The following is a 16,178-nucleotide window of genomic DNA, read 5'->3' as shown; positions in this document are numbered from 1 at the left end:
TCCAAGAACTCCACTGGTGTGAGCTTCAGCATGAACTGCATTGAGGCAATTGAAAATCATGCCTGCAATCTGGAGAGTCATTTTGAAGGGAAGGCAACTTTGCAATGTAAGTGGTTTGTTTCAGTTCTGTGGTTTAGCTGCTCCAAAAATTGAAATGGCAAGGACAAGTTGACAGGATTTAAGTCTTCGAGGGAGCTGGCCAGAGTGCTGAAGTCAGTCTCTATTACAACAGTCATCAGACCTTGCTGGCTGCACAGCTCACACACACAGCGCCCACACCCTGCTGGCCAGCAATAGTACCCCCAGGACAGAGGCAGATAAGGGTGTTCTCAGCAAGCTCCAGACTTAACGGCATCAGACATATAAACAGCTAGTGGAATTTCGGAGCACATTGCATTTGATAGTTCCCAGACCTATTAGAACTATATTTAGCTTAGGAGAGCTTGGCGGGAGTGCATTGCCATTCAAATGACTATTAATAGTGCAGACCTTGGAGCAAAGAAAATATTTCTTCAGTTCAGTATCTGATACGTATCCATGAAGGAAGAAGTTCCTCAGTGTTAAAAGGCTTGGGGCCTGGGGGTGTGATGAGCCTTCTGAAATCAGGAATCACCAATATCAATTGGGAAAAGAACTCTACTTAGAGTTTAAACCAAATTTTCTGAGCTTCCCAGGTGCCTGACCACTTTTTCCCCACAATTCCTCCCCTCAACAATTTATTTCTCATAGATTATATCAATCTGTCTCTTTCTTGCTGTGTCATGTATTAATGATTCTCAAAATCTTCCAGTTTATCCAAAACTGAGAAACTTGCACCAGAGCTGTACCCCCCATCAACCCACCAGTGCTCATCTCCCCACCTCCCCACTCCAAAGAGAGAGCCAAATGAGTGATGCCTACTGGGAAGTCTGCCCTTACTCTGGGGATGCAGGAATGCCCCACCCCCACCTCTCTACATTTTCTCAGTCAAGGAGGCAGTTCTGCACAATTCCTTTCTCTAGCCTGAGGTTCAACTTCATTACTAACATAGACACAACACTTCACTGAAGCTGAAGTATAAGAAATTTTCTGCTTGATGTGTTTTATGTCCCATTATTATTTTCACCGCACATCACATGCCTCTCTGTGGGGCACAGGAGAAGGTGTCTGGTGCAAGGCTTTGGGGAAGGTCCCCATCACTTAAAAAGGAGAAGGAGGGAGAGATGGACTCATAAAGGAATTCATCCAAAGCCTCTCCCTCTGCCCTCCCAGGTGGTCAGGATTCCCAAGAGTTCTCTCCTTCTCCGGAAACTTCCTTTGCATGCATGAATTCAATTGCCAGCCTCCCTGGGATGGCGGTTCCCCTTTTGTCTGGGTCTCTGCAGTGCTGCTACGTGTCTGCATTCTCATCATGGCTGGGGCAGGATTGATAGGTTTTCCCTGTCTAGCCTCTCTACTGCTCATTATTTATGGGATGAGACTGGAGGCAGGGCAAACTTTAACAGCTCAAAGTGTAGATGAGTCAAATCAATTACTACCCCACTCCCCCAAACAACATCACCACCACCACAATGATTTAGTTCTTGTTTTCACCAGGTGGGAGAAATCAGAATTGTGCGTTTGCTCATACAGACTATTCACAGCAATAAGGAAACATAAATAAAGTGTATACAAGCTCCCAAGTAGGGTTATTTCAAAGGGAAGAAACCAAGGGCAGGGGAAGACTGCCTCCATGGTAACAATGGCAGCTGGTAGCTTCCCCGGAAGAGTCTCTTCTTGGTCACATGCCCTAAAGTTAGAGGGCACACGCAAACTCCCATGCAAGATACATAATCTTGTCACAAATAAAAGCATTTCCATGGGGAGGTGGAGGCAAAGTTCTCTCGGCCCTCTGGGTTCCCGACAGTGCCAGGTAATCTCCACCCCTGGTGCGGACATTCCTAAAGTTCCATAGATGAACCCAGAGGATTCTTGATCATCTCTAGAATAGAATTCAGAGCTCATACCCCAGGGTTGGGCTCCTCAGTGGTGGGCTTGCCCTGGTTCCCTGGGCATGCTGAGAGCAGGCACCAAACAGTTAAATACCCAGGGGAGAAGTGGGCACCAGCAAAGGAAACCGTCGGGTACCTTCTCAATGTTCATTCTCAACACCACCCACAGCCATTTCTAGGAATAGCTGCTGGTAGTGGTCCAAAGTCCCCAAAGAGAAGCTGTGTGGCGAGATGAGGGGTCAAGATGAGGGAAACAAGCAACAAAGACACGTGAACAGCGTCCCTTAATGAGGAGGCGGGGGGGGGGGACAGTGACCTCAATCAGAGGCAAGCAGAGTTGGCCCGTGTTACCTAAGTTCTACGTTTGGCTGAGGTTATACCAGCCTCTTTCAGAACCACCTCCTCTTACAAGTCCAGTCCCACTAATAAGTCATTGACCTTGAGATTGAGTCTGGGGCTGATTTGCTGCTCTGTCTGGGGAACCCCAGGGGCCTTGTGGCTTAATGGGAAGAAATCCTCCTCATTTTAGCAGCAATTGTTTTTCGTCTCCTCCTGCCACTGTGATCCAATTAGCAGGCTGCCTCTCCTTGGAGAAAATGTGTCCACAGGTCCCAGGAGGCACTGCCCATTTGCCTGTCTGATGGGTTTGGAAAGGGAAAACAGGGATGTGTGCCCTCCCTTCCCCATCCCTGGAGGGTCTCTCCCGCCTGGGATGGCCACCCAGCCAGCAGCGAGACCACAGGGAGGGCGGGTGCTGGAGTCTCAGCTGCAGGATGTCTGGTACGTGGCTGCGTACACACCGCTACCCACCGTGCCTCCGCTGCTCAGGCTGCTGGCGGGACACTTGAGGGGCTTCATGCTGCTGTCCCTCTGGATGTGCAAGTGCTCGAGCCGCCAGCGCTCCCAGCTCTTCCGAAACTCCATCTGGACCTTCCGTGGGAAAAGGAGGGAAACAAAAGCCATCATGCAAACCAACTGCCCATAGAATGGCCCCATTATTACATGAGTAGGGAAGGGAAAAATCCACTGCATTATATTAAGAGACAAAAGTCAAGGCCCTCGGGCGCCTAAATTAATATCCCAATAAAATTGTTTATTGTTGGCTCCTATTTTCCACCTCCCCTCGGGAGAGAGATGGGCTTGATGATCTAATTGGCCTCTTCCATCTCTAAACTCTGTGACTCAGCTAAGTACCTTTTACAATCCATCATGAATTATTTAACGGAAGAAAACGAGAGCAAGAGAGAAATGCGGGAAGACGGGAGATGGGAAAGAGGAGAGAGGACCTGACTTGAGAGTGCCTGGATGACTGAGAAAAGGGATGGCCCACCCCTAACCCTCAGGGTGCCTACACCAGACTCTTCTAAACTCCCTGAGGGCTTTTGGCCCCAGTGCCTTGTGGGGAGGAAGGAGGACAGGAGGGAATGAGGCTGAGACTAGGAGCAGCAGGGAGGAGGGGGCCGCAGACAATGGCTTCTCAGCCTGGATTTGAACTAATCCCATCTAGCAACTAGTCCCGACCCATGGAGGGGTGCAGCCAGGTGAGGTCAGTCAACCAGAATCCCTGGTGTGCTGGGCTCAGGCCTCCCCATCAGGAAAAGCCTTCTCAAGAGGACTGATGCTTGGGGACCTAGTTGTTGGGGCAGAAAGAGACAGATCCAAGTAACACTGCAGAGCCCCACTCAGTTTAGGGCTTGTGGCAATGCTGTGGCTCCTTGTGATGACCTGTGATTCTGGTCCCTTAGAGGGGGCTGCTGGGACCTATGCATTAGCCTGGAGGGGTCTGGAGTGCTCCTCTGGGGGACATTCCCATAAGTTTGCTTTCCAAAACTTCTCTGATGTCTCCCACCCTTGCCCCTAGGCCTCCCATGCCAGAATCTCTGGGGCCTGGGCTCTCCCTCTCAGGCCCCAGCCACCAGGAGGGCCAGCTGCCAGCAGCTATAGGTAAGCGGCTCACTGCCAATGCCGCCATTAGTCCCCGGGCAAACACCCCTCTTCTCCTCCTGCAAGGGCTGTTATCCATCTAGCTGAGCCCAGCAAATGCCTGGCATGGCTGCATACCACCCCTTAAAATAACTTTTTCTGCACTAAGTGGAGCTGAGATGGCCTAAGCCAGGTTGCCAGGATGGCCGCAGTTTCCTGGACAGCATCACAAAGCCCAGGCTTGGGTGCAGGAGGGAGGCTGAGCAGACACCACCTAGGCTGCCCTGCTCTGTGTGTGGCGGGTGTGCTAATAGCTGGGATGGGGACCCCCAAGGTTGATGGTGGCCTCTGCTTGTGTAGCAACAGGAGGGCCAATCTTGTCCCACAGCGCTTACCTGGGGGAAGAGGGGAGAGAGATGGTAAACTGAGGCACATCCATGGGGAGCCACAGGGACTGAAGAGGTTTCACTGATACCAGCAGGAAATCGGGCAGGCCAGGACTTAGAGCGCCGACACTGGTGCCCTTTCTGCCCCCATCTCCCTCGGCACTTTTTCTGAACCTCCACTGTGGCCCACATAATGACAACTGTCATTAAAAACCATCATTTATTGGGGGCCGGCCCAGTGGCGCAAGCGGTTAAGTTCGCGCACTCTGCTTTGGCGGCCCGGGGTTCGCGGGTTCGGATCCTGGGTGCACACCGATGCACCGCTTGTCAAGCCATGCTGTGGCAGCATCCCATATAAAGTAGAGGAAGATATGTACAGATGTTAGCCCAGGGCCAATCTTCCTCAGCAAAAAGAGGAGGATTGGCATTGGATGTTAGCTCAGGACTAATCTTCCTCACCAAAAAAAATAACCCATCATTTATTGGGACCTTACTATACACCCAGCATTTTCCACAGATTATTTCAGTTGACCCTATTTCACAACAACCCGGTAAAGTAGCTCCGGTTATAACTCCTTGCTGAAAGGTGGAAAAACCGAGGTGCAGAGTCTTGAGACATTTCTCCAGGTCTCAGGCAGGATTTGAACCTAGGTCTGGGCTGACTCCAGACCCAGTCTCCTAGCCACTGGCCCCTGCCTTTGGTGACTCTTTAGGTCATGTTTGTTTCTGGCTGCGCCTCCTCCCCACTCAGCAGGAGTGCCATGAGGGCCGGGACCACATCTTCCTGGTTCAGTGCCCAGCATCCAGCAGGTACTCAATAAGTGTATTTTAAGTGACCTGAATGAATGAGTGAGTAACTAGGTGAGCATCTGACGTTGGGTTCCTACTGAGTTATTACAACGAAATGACAAAGGAGATAACATGCATCCTGGACCCCCATCCTAGCATCAGGTCAGTGCACTTCCTCACGCACTAAGTTTACGCTCATTCCTCCCTCCGAGGTCCTCTCTGGCCAGGCACCACGCCGAGCTCTGGGATTTGGGATGAACTGGTAAAGCTCATTCACCTCCATTTACACGTGGAGAGAGAGGCAAAGTGATGGTCCTGGGTCACAGAGCTGGTGGTGGCAGAAGTGGGACCAGCACTCAGGCCATGATGAGAGGACATGGCCACAGCAAAACCACCCACAGGCCTCCCCTCCCCTGTGCCCAGTCCCTGCCCACTGGCAGCTGGTGCGGGCCTTGGCAGCCACACAGGACCAACCTCCAAGCCATCTTTTCTCCTCGGGTCACAAGTACCTGGCATTGCCATGGCAACCCCGGGTGTAGAGAACAGCTCTTGTGGATAGAGGCCTCAGCCCAGGAGCCATGTGTGTTTTTGTGGCCCAGTGATGATGAGGAGTCTGTCCTTGTGCCTGGAGGATCCAGGGCACAAGGCGTCTTAAAGGAACTGGGCGGTGCACTAAAACAAGGCAGGCTCTGTGGGCCCTCTGAGCGGGGTCTCCTGGATCCCACGGCAGGAGCTTGGGAGAGCATGAGGGGAGAAGCCAGCTGGGGATCTGGTGATTCAGGGTCAAGTTACTTGCCAAGTGTGCCCATCCCTCCCTCCTCACAAAGCTGGGTCAGTCTTGGGGGCAGATGAAGGAGGAGGTGATGGGTGACTGGGCTTTGAGGAATGGAATCAGGAGAAGAGACTGAGCCAGGGTCCAGGGGAGACTCTCCGCAGAAGCGCTGGGGAAGCCAAGCATACGTGCCTGTAAGTGGGTGGGTGTGGTGAGTGTGTGCTGCCAGCATGGCTTTGGGGAAAGAGGAGGGAGAAGCAGGAAACAGGGGAGTCGAGGAGCTGAGAAGGTGAGAAGGTGCAGAAGGGAGCCTCATTCCCTCCTCTCCGGCCTCTGCTCCCCAGTCCACACAGGGCAACCTGCCGCCCTGCCCCCGTCCCCTGGAAAATAAAGCAGCAGAGCTTATCACCAGGCAGCACATCTCCCCTCTGGCTGAGAACCATTCCTGAAGGGAATGCCACCCCGAAGGGCTGTGGTTCCTTGTATATCAGCACGTGCTTCAGTTCTTCAGGAAGTCCTTTATGAGGACTCAGATGCAGGGGAGAACCAGGGCTGGGACGTCCTGCTGCCTCCTGCGGATCCAGGGCCTGTAGGATGAGGCCCCTCAAACCGTCCTCTACAGCCACCTTCCCTCCTTCCCTGGCCCACCGCACCTGAGCCTGGCTGGCCTTCTGAGCTCTACCCAGGGGAACAGCCAGAACTCATTTACGGGCCACTTTTTGCCTGGTGCTGCCTCCACTTCCCAGCCCAGCAGCCCTGAGGCATTAGTGGGGACTCCCCACCCAGTCTACTAGCTCCGCCACCTTCTAGCTGTTGAACTGGGGCTATTCATTTCACTTTGCTGAGACTTAATTTCCTCGTCTGTAAAGTGGGGATAACATCCTGGGGCTACTCAGGATTGGATTTAATAAAACACTTGAGCACCTTATACACAGTAAGTGCTCAGAAAATGTTGTTTCCCTCCCTTCTAGAGATCTGAAGTCCACATGCTCTGAGCATTTTGTAGATGAAGAAACTGAGGTTTAGAGTGGGTATGTGACTTGCCCAAAGTCACACAGCTCATTAAGTGATGGGGCCTGGATCGGAGCAGAGATCTGATGCCAGAGCCCATATCCTTGCATCTTTCCTGCTACCTCATGCTGCTCCTTTGAGCCATCCCACAGCTCCCTGAAATACCGAGGTCTCCATCCACTGCTCCCCCGTGTCCCCCACACCCATAGCAAAAGTAAAATTTGTATTAATGTGCTGACTCTTAAGATCTCTGAGCTCTGGGATCTCAGACTCAGTGACACAGAAGCCACACAAAGAGCACCTGGTCTTTGAGGAGCAGTGTCCTTGGGTCACCCACTGATGTAAACCCTCACCTGGGCTTGAATGGAGTTAACAGAGTCCTCGGTTTCCTCCCAGACTGTGTGTGTGTGGGGAGGGGTGGTTGCACTCTCTTTCCTGCTGGGGGTTAATCCTCTTGCAGATAATTCCCCAGGTGGCCCTCCTGCTGCCTCTATGACTATTATTTGTTTTCCCTCTGGAAGGAATTGGGGGGAGAGTGTGCTGGAATTGTAGGGAGAGGGTGCTGTGACTTTTTTTTTTTTTGTGTGTGTGTGAGGAAGATCAGCTCTGAGCTAACATTCATGCCAATCCTCCTCTTTTTGCTGAGGAAGACTGGCCCTGGGCTAACATCCATGCCCATCTTCCTCTACTTTATGTGGGACGCCGCCACAGCATGGCCTGACAAGCAGTGCATGGGTGTGCACCCGGGATCTGAACCTGGGGCCGCCAGCAGCGGAGTGTGCGCTCTTAACTGCTATGCCACAGGGCCAGCCCCTGCTGTGGCATTTTTGATATACAGTTTAATGTCTTGGGGTTGCTCCTGCTCTGCTCCAGGCAGAGCTGGGTACCTTGGAGCAGGGGGTCTTCCCCATGCACCCACAGACACAGACACCCCCTCCTCCTAGGAGCTGACTATCTCAGAGAGGAGAGGGCTGTGGTCCTGCAGAGTGAGCAGGAGAGGGCGTGGGGGTCAGCAAGAACCCCCTTGTCCCACCCGAGCAGCCAGAAAGCCCCCGAGGAACTCATCCCCTTTCCCACAGTGGGCCGGGGGCCGGGCTGCTCACACAAAGATGGGGGCTTTCTTCTCTCAGTCAGAATTAATTTGAATCCTAGCTCTGCCACTCTTTCCACACCAAACCTGGGGCATGTTTCTGACTCTCTCTGATCTTCAGTGTTCTCATATGTGAAAAATGGGAATATCGAAACCAGATTTTTAGCAGGGATTTTTTTGGGGGGAGACAGCGACAATCAAATAAGATAGTGATTATTAAAGCCCCAAGTATGTGACTGCACGTCTGCGTTGAATGACCTTATAACAGCCACCACCACCTATTCACCCAGGACCCCCCTAACATGAGGTTAGGTCTTCCCCAAGTTCACATACCATTGGGGTATGCCTACACAAGTGTGTGTGCGCGCGCGCGTGTGTGTGTGTGTATGGGAGAGAGAGACCCAGGAACAGAAAACAGAATCCATGAACAAGATGCCTCCTCGGGGCCGGCTCCGTGGCTTAGCGGTTAAGTGCGCGCGCTCTGATGCTGGCGGCCCGGGTTCGGATCCCGGGAGCGCCCCGAGGCACCACTTCTCCGTCCAACGCGAGGCCGAGTCCCACGTACAGCAACTAGAAGGATGTGAACCTATGACATACAACTATCTACTGGGGCTTTGGGGGGAAAAAACTGAATAAATAAAATCTTTAAAAAAAAAAAAAAAAAAAAGATGCCTCCTCGACTCCAGTGCCTCAGTGCGGGGAGTAGGGGGTTTCAGCGGAAAAGATGGATGGGAGTCCCCATTGCACAGCTCCAGAACAGCCAATGGTAGCAGCCCACCAGGGGCCCCATGCCCCTCCTCAGGCCTTACCTCACTGTTGACAAAGCAGTACAAGATGGCCACCATCAGCCCCTGGAAACAAGAGTCATGTCAGCAGGGAGGAAGCGGGAGGGAGGTGCCCTGCAGGGAGGCCCTAGTCTGAAGCTCCTTGGGCCTCTAGCCCCAGTATTCCCTTCCTCAGACTGAGCAGCCCAGGCAGACCCAGAGATGGGGGCGCTGGGTTCCTTCTCCTTTCCTTTCTGGAGGAACAAGAAGCCCCTTGCTCAGATACTGCAGAAGCTCTTCAACCGCCCTCTCCTCAAGGAGGCCTGACCTGAGGAAGTACACCACCTCTGATAGGGCGGAATTTTCCCTGCCCCAGCCCCATTTCTTCACTCAAGAGACCCAGTGCTCCAGAACTGTGATCTATTTATGTGTGTGTGCACATGTGTGTAAGTGCACACGCATGGGCCCACATGCTCATGGCCATCCCTTAAGCCTCCTGAGAGGCTGGACCAGTTTCATATACTCCTACACCCCCGTTGACACTCGCATCCCCTCAGCATCATCTAACACTAGTGGAGACGATGAATTCTTGGCTTCGGAAACTACGTGACTTGGCAAATCTTGTTTTAACATCTCTGAGTCTCAGTTTCCTCCTCTGTAAAATGGGGATAATCCTGCCTACCTCCTGTGATTCTATGAGGATTAAATGTACAATGTGTATAAAGCACCCGACAGGGTGCCTGCCACCCAGGAGCAGCCCAGTAGATGGCAGTTGCAATGCCAGGCTGGGTGCCCATGGCTACATCCAGGAAGGCTTCTTGTCCAATGTGCTTATAGAGAAGACTGGCCTGGGCGTCCAGACACCCGGGGCTTCTAGCTCTGGCTCTGCTCCAACCACGTAACCTTGGGCAAGAGCCACTTTCCCCCCAGGCCTCAGGCTGCCCATCTGCGTGGTGCAGGCTGATCTCTGCCCCAGCCCTCCCTGGGACTTCACGAGTGAGGGCTGTAAAGTCACCTGGAAGGAGGTGAAGGAGAGCTCCGTGAACAGCTTGATGAAGCGCAGCATCCCCCTCGCGTGCTCGTCCATCACGAAGGCAAAGATGATCTCATGGGTCCCCAGCAAGGGGATGAGCGTCAGTGTGGACTTCGCAAGTCTGGGGGGTGAGGTAGAGACCTCATTCTGGACCTCTCCCTTGGACTCTTCTCCCCTTTCTGTGCCCCAAACCCCTATGAGGTCCTGGCATCTGGGTCACGGACACCCTCCTACCCCAAATACCCTGGGACAGGCTGCCTGGAGGGGAGGAAACAGAGGTCAAGTCCCCCCAGAAGCCCAGGAGCTGCCCAGGTACAGAGGTGAGGGCAGGCTTGGGGCCCCAGGCCAGGCTGGGTGGGAGAAGAAGGTCACGTAGGGTTTCAAGCTCAGCACCCCAGGATCTCTGTCTCTGCTGGAAGGAAGAGCTGAAGGTGCCCCACAAAACCAGCTCGGTTACATCACCTGCACTTGATGTCTGTCTTGCACATAAGATTGGCTTTCAGTTTGGACACCACAATGCAGATGACCCGGACAAAGATGAGGAAGTTCACCTGCAGGGCAGATGGGCAGGTGGCTGGGGGCCCTCTCAAGACGCCTACCCTCCCCCAGTCATTCCCCCAGCACCACCCCAGGCCCACCATAACTCGCACTCCCACCCCCACAGCGTCACTCACCCCAATGGCAAAGAGAATGGGCAGCCGGATAATAAGCCAGTAATTCATGTTTGAGTTCCTGGTCCAGCAGCTGGGGAGGGGAGAGAGACACACACAGGCACCCAGTTGGACACACAGAGCCCCAGCTCACAGTGCTGGCACAGGAGCACACAGTACACATGGGCATGCAAAATGACACACACAGAGCCACACAAACACCACCACCAGGAGCTACCCGACAACCAATCCCACAGACCCATGCAGAGCCTTTCACCACCCACCCACCCACCCACACACGCAGAGTCCTAAATATAAACAGTCACGCACAGAGAGATACTCATGGCCCCTTCATGAACCTACAAACGTGGTCACGTGTGTACTCAGCATCATACATAAAATAACAGAAACATTTCACTCACAGTTATTACAGAAAAACCTGCAGGGGGGCCCCACGTACCCCACAGACCCAGCACCATTTGTCCTCATACAATCCCGGGGAGGGGAAGGGAGAGTGTATTAGAGAACTAAATTCATAAATTAACTCCTGGTCCCTTAGTTTATCCTCCCAACAGGTAGGAGCCGCATGCCCCAGGAGCCAAGGAATCCCATGGGGTTTGAGGATGGGGACCTCAGCACACCCACCCCTTGAAGCGGGACACTCACCCCTCGTCCTCATAGAGGTACTTGACAATGCCCCAGGGGATAACAAACAGCAGGGGAACACCTAAGAGGAGAGAGGGAAAGAGAGAGAGGGCAGAGGGGCTGGCAGGCCAGAGCCATCGCCATGCACACCCAGAGGTCTCTCCTTACCTGGGGCCTCTCCCACTCCAGCCCCTCTCCTTGCCTGGCCCCAAACCACTCTTTCTAGCAGGTAAGGAACTAGGCTGGCCTGGGTGCATGGGAGAAAGGAGGCAGCAGGAACCAACCCTCCCCCGCACCCAACTCCCCCAACTCTTCCTTAGAGAGAGGCTCCACCACATTGTGGCTATGTTACACTCCTCACCAGTCTGCCCCCTCCCATGGGCCCAGCACACTATCAGGGCTTGCCCCCAGGGCCCTGGCTGAGACACAAGGATGCAGACACACAAGGAACAGAGGGACAGGGCCATGGAGTGAGGAGGACATGCTGGATGAGGTGAGAACAGGCCAACTCTGATGCCCTTCTGCCCCCTACCCCCCGTCTGAGCCCACATGCCCATCTCAGTCAACTCCTTCAGGCACTGGAAGCCCCTCCAGTCATCTGTTCCCTCCCTGCATGCACCTGCAAGTGGCTGTGCAGAAGCCTGGAGTAGAAGCTCTATCCTTGATGCCAACAGCCCAAACAGCTGTACACAGTGGCCCACAATAACAACAGCTACAACAACAACACTTTCCACTTGGCTGAGACTTGACTGGTGTGGTAGGCAGCCTCTAGAATGGCCCCCAACAATCCCGACCTCCTGGTATCACACCCTAGTGTAGTCTACATTGTTTCAGGATTGGTCAGGGTGACCAATAATGTACGGCAGAAGTGATGGCATGTCACTCCTGAGATTAGGTTATAAAAGACTGTCTTAAAAGGTTATAAAAGGCTGGTCTTGGGCTCTCTCTCTCTCAATCTGATCACTCTCTCTCAATCTGAGTGAGTTCAGAAGTGGATTCTCCAACCCCAGCTAACCCTTAAGATGACAGCAACTCTGGCCGACAGCTTGACTATATCTCTCTTAGAGATCCTGAGCCAGAGGCATGCAGCTAACCAGATTCCTGACCATAGAAACTGAGAGATAATAATTGTTGCTTTAAGCAGCTCAGTTGTGGGGTCATTTGTTATGCAGCAATAGGTAACTAATACAACTGGTTTCCAGTTCCTTGAGGGTAGAGCCTCATTCATCTTCAGAGCCTTAGTGCTCAGCTTGCCCTAAGAGCTCAATATGTGTTTGCTGACTTAAAATTAGATTGTCCATCCTCACATGACAGATGGAGATGGATCAGGGGCTCAGGAGGATACAGGTGGGACTACAACGCAGGCCCCACACTCATGCCAACCACCCTCAATGGCTTTCTGCACCAACTCTCTCCATGCCTGTCTCTACTGATGCCTCTCTCAGGGTTGGAGATGCTGATGTCTGAGATAGGTAAGGGTGTGCATGTTAGATGCGTGGACACGTGTGTGGGATGGGGGGGGCGGTCCATGCATATGCATGGGTGGCTTTGGGGTGTCTCCCCCAGGAAGGAGCCGATTTCCAGGGCAGAACCCACTTCATAGCCTTTCCTGTCACCATCATCCATATCCTCAATGCATAGATGTACACTCAGCAGCAGCTATGAGCAGCTCAAATGCCTGGAGCTACTGTGCTCGACGGTGCAGACGGGGATAGAGGAAGCCAAGAAGCTCACAGCTGACCAGCATTCTTCATTAGATATCTCTCTCCATGGCCATTTATTTTTGCACAAACCAGACCTCTCAGCATCCATGATGCTTTAGTAACAGGCCTTCATGAGACTGGACAAGGGACGAATGGCCTCCAAAGGCCCCAGCACATAGCACGGAGCCTGCCACATAGACAATGCTCAGGGAGAATGGAATGAATGAGTGAATGAATGAATGAATGAATGATGAGTGAGTCAATATATCAATGAGAGAAGGGAAGCTCTCCAGGAAAGAACACGCCATTTCCCTGAGCCACACACACGTACAGAAACCTCCCTCTTGGGCATCCCCAGCCACCTGCTGTCTTTTCTCTCTGAGACCCCTTTTCAGGATTGGGGAGCTCACTCATGTTATCAGCCAGACCTGATGAACTTCATTCATTCACCAGCATCTCCTTAACAAAGCCTTTTTAAAAAATGCAGGCACAGTTCCTCCACATGCAAACATGACACACTCCCTGCTGGCTTCTTCTTTCTCCCATTTAGAAAATTAACAAGACAGACTGGAGAAAAAAGCTCAAATTAAGACACACAGGACTGGCTCCAAGAAGTAATGATTCCCTCATCCATCACTTGCCTCCCTCCTGTGCAGCCTCCTCATGGGGGGTTTGGGGGCACCCAGCGGCCTATGGACTGCAGCAGAAGCTGACATGCATTTTGGGGACTCCCTCAACTGTGTCAGAGTCCTAATTTTAATTCTTCTGCTTGCACATGAAGCGAAAGTTGTTTCTCAAGCATCTCAATGTGGGCCAGGCCTCCTGGTATCACAACAGAGCTCTTGGCTCTCTGTGAATCTCTCTGTCTGTCCTTCTGTCTTTATCCCTCTGTCTCTCTCTGTATCTCCCCATCCCAATTCCTCAAGAAGAGGATGTTCTGATTGGGAAGGGAGGTCCCCCAGGTCTGGCCCTTGTGCCTCCTCAGACTCTGAGACATAAGCTGGGGCATGAGGTGGTGGGAAAGGACTGACCCCCCTCCCTCATTTCCCCCTCAGAGACTTCCAGGGCACCATGCATCCCCACTAACCCTCCACCAACCACCCCCGCTCCTCTGCACACATCACACCGTCCCTTTGATTGTTCCTGCCCTCGGTCACCATGGTGACGGGCAGTAACAGTGCTGATGCTATTTCCCAGAATGGACAGACATAGTCCCCCACCCTAAGGACAGCCTTCCCAGAGATCCCCTTGACGGTGAACCCCGCCCCCACCTCTAGTTAGCTGCAGGGCTCTCCTGCTGCCCACTGCCTGTTTCATTGCCCTAGCAGGACGAAGAGGCCTGGCAGGGGAGCAAGGCCAAGCAGAGAGGGCTGGACCCCGGGGGAGGAGGGAGGAAGGGTGAAAGCAGGGAGCCGTGTGCAGAGGCCAGGCCCACCTGTGCAGAGGCCAGGCCCTCAGGGGACCAAAGAGATGCAGCGCAGGCCAGAGAACTTGGCATGATAGACAGCAGGGCCCAGAGCCTAGGAATCAGGAGGCCTGGTTCCAGTGGCTGCTCTGCCTGTAAGGCCCTGCCCTGCCCTAAGACACCGATCACATTAAGGCCCCTTGAGAGCTACTCTTCTACAATGGGGCTATACAGAACCAAGTGGCCAAGGAACACCAGCAAAAATGAATGAAGTGGGAGGACAGGGGGCAGGGAGGCTGAGAGGGCCCCAGAGAGCAGAGAGCCAGGGAGGCTGGGCGACCTGGACCGGGAACAGCCTTGCAAAGGCTCAGGGGCAGGAGCCAGTATGGGAGGGGGACATCAAGGGAGGATCGTGGCTGTGACTGAGGCGGGAAGTCCCTAGAGGTCAGGGGGCAGCAGTGGTCAGAGCAGCCTGAGGCTGGCAAATGAAGGAATGACAGGAGTGAATGAATGAATGGCAGGCTCAAGGTAGAGGGCGGGGTCCTGTGGTGTGTGGCAGGGACACCGCCAGATTAGGGAGGGCCAGAGGGCAGGGCCTGTTCCCTGGCTCCATCCCAGGTGGGTGCCTGTGGGCCCCTCCAGAGTAAGCATTGTTGTACCTGCTAGCAGGGTGGGGTGGGCGGCTGCTGCTGGTGGGTGTCCCAGCCTCTGCCCCATCCCAACCCTGTTCTCATCAGAATCCCACGTGGCGAGAGGCAGAAGCACAACCAGAAATGTTCCAGCAAAAAAAAAGACACAATGGTTCTCAGCAAACTTTTTTGGCTAGAACATTTCCAGCTGGGCTCCAGGCACATCCTCCATCCACCCTTTCCTCAGCTGGCTTCCGGCAGACCCACTCTGCCTTACTCAGTTCTCCTCTGAGCCCTCTTCTTCATCATCACGTGACAGAGCCATAGTTCCTTAGCCCCTCACTCCCAGTGATCCCCACTCTGAGGCCCAGGACTCTCCATCTCCCTCAGGGCCTGGGCTGCCCAGGCCTGGGTGTGGGGCTCTATTCCTAAAGGGGTATTTGAGGACAGTGCCATGACTGCCAGTGGTGTGTGTGGTGTATTTGGCCACCAGGGTGGAGGCCTCTGCTTCCATTAAGGAAAAAGGGTTGTACAAAGTGGGGAGGGCAACCGTAACCCCCTGCAGTGCCTTGACAGCACCATCAGCAGTGAGTCCTGTGTCCAGGAGGGGTTTATCCAGTGGGCCCTGCCCCTTGGCCCAACAGTTGGTTCTGAGTAACAAGTTGGCCTCTTGGGAGTAGCCTGAAGGCAGCAGTTCAAGGAGGGGTCAGGGTCTCCCACCCCCCACACCACAGGGCGAGGATGGCAGAGGGTGAGATGAATGACGGTAGACCTTACCCCAGCCTATGGTCAGATAGAGCCTGAAGATGCGCTGCTCGGAGAGGACTGAGAAGGCCAGCAGCGTATACAGGTACACACCCTCCACCAGGAGCCAGTAGTAATTGGCCGCCACGCAGTACTGCATGAGCAGGAACACCAGGCGGCAGCCCAGAGAGTTCTGGGGGCAGAGGAAAGGTCCCCAGGGGACAACAGCTCTGCCCCCTGCCTCTTTTGACCTCCCTCCCCATCCCGCCCCAGCTGCTATCCTGCCTTGGTGGATGCAGGATGAGAGCTCACACCTTCTGGCTAGGGCTGGTGCTAAGAACTTGATCTGCTTTAGCTCATCGAATCCTCTAGCCAGGGGAGAAGAAACAAATATTATCCCATATAGATGAGAAAACTGAGGCTCAGAGAAGTTAAATAACTTGCCCCAAACTATACAGCTAGTAAGTCACAGAGCTGGGATTCAAACCTAGGTCTGTTTCCAAAGACCACTCCTCTGTGTCAGACTGACAGCTCCCTAAGGGCAGGGGCAGTGTCTCCCTCCTTACCCTGCGGGTTCCCCACAGTGGACTACCTCTCCCATCAGACTGGGGCTCCTCATGGTGGGCTGCTTCTACCATCAGACTGGGGGCTCCCAGGGTGAACT

General features: G+C 53.6%; 1 protein-coding gene across 1 annotated transcript in view; it reads right to left on the bottom strand.

Annotated features, from left to right (window-relative positions):
- Window positions 1-2,636: 2,636 nt before the first annotated feature.
- Window positions 2,637-16,178, bottom strand: part of GLP1R (glucagon like peptide 1 receptor) — a 32,295-nt gene continuing 18,753 nt past the window's right edge. The window contains exons 7-13 of the mRNA XM_087437823.1: window positions 15,548-15,707; window positions 11,055-11,115; window positions 10,413-10,482; window positions 10,201-10,289; window positions 9,721-9,859; window positions 8,751-8,792; window positions 2,637-2,900 (exon numbers count right to left, since the gene is read on the bottom strand). Of these exons, the coding sequence (XP_087293949.1) occupies window positions 2,733-2,900; window positions 8,751-8,792; window positions 9,721-9,859; window positions 10,201-10,289; window positions 10,413-10,482; window positions 11,055-11,115; window positions 15,548-15,707 (729 nt within the window). The 3' untranslated portion in view covers window positions 2,637-2,732. The remainder of the gene's footprint in view (window positions 2,901-8,750; window positions 8,793-9,720; window positions 9,860-10,200; window positions 10,290-10,412; window positions 10,483-11,054; window positions 11,116-15,547; window positions 15,708-16,178) is intronic.

This window comes from Ceratotherium simum, chromosome 13 (assembly GCF_057802395.1).
Source record: "Ceratotherium simum simum isolate JZ-2026a chromosome 13, ASM5780239v1, whole genome shotgun sequence".
NCBI lineage: Eukaryota > Metazoa > Chordata > Mammalia > Perissodactyla > Rhinocerotidae > Ceratotherium > Ceratotherium simum.
This window is presented reverse-complemented; position numbering and strand designations above follow the sequence as displayed.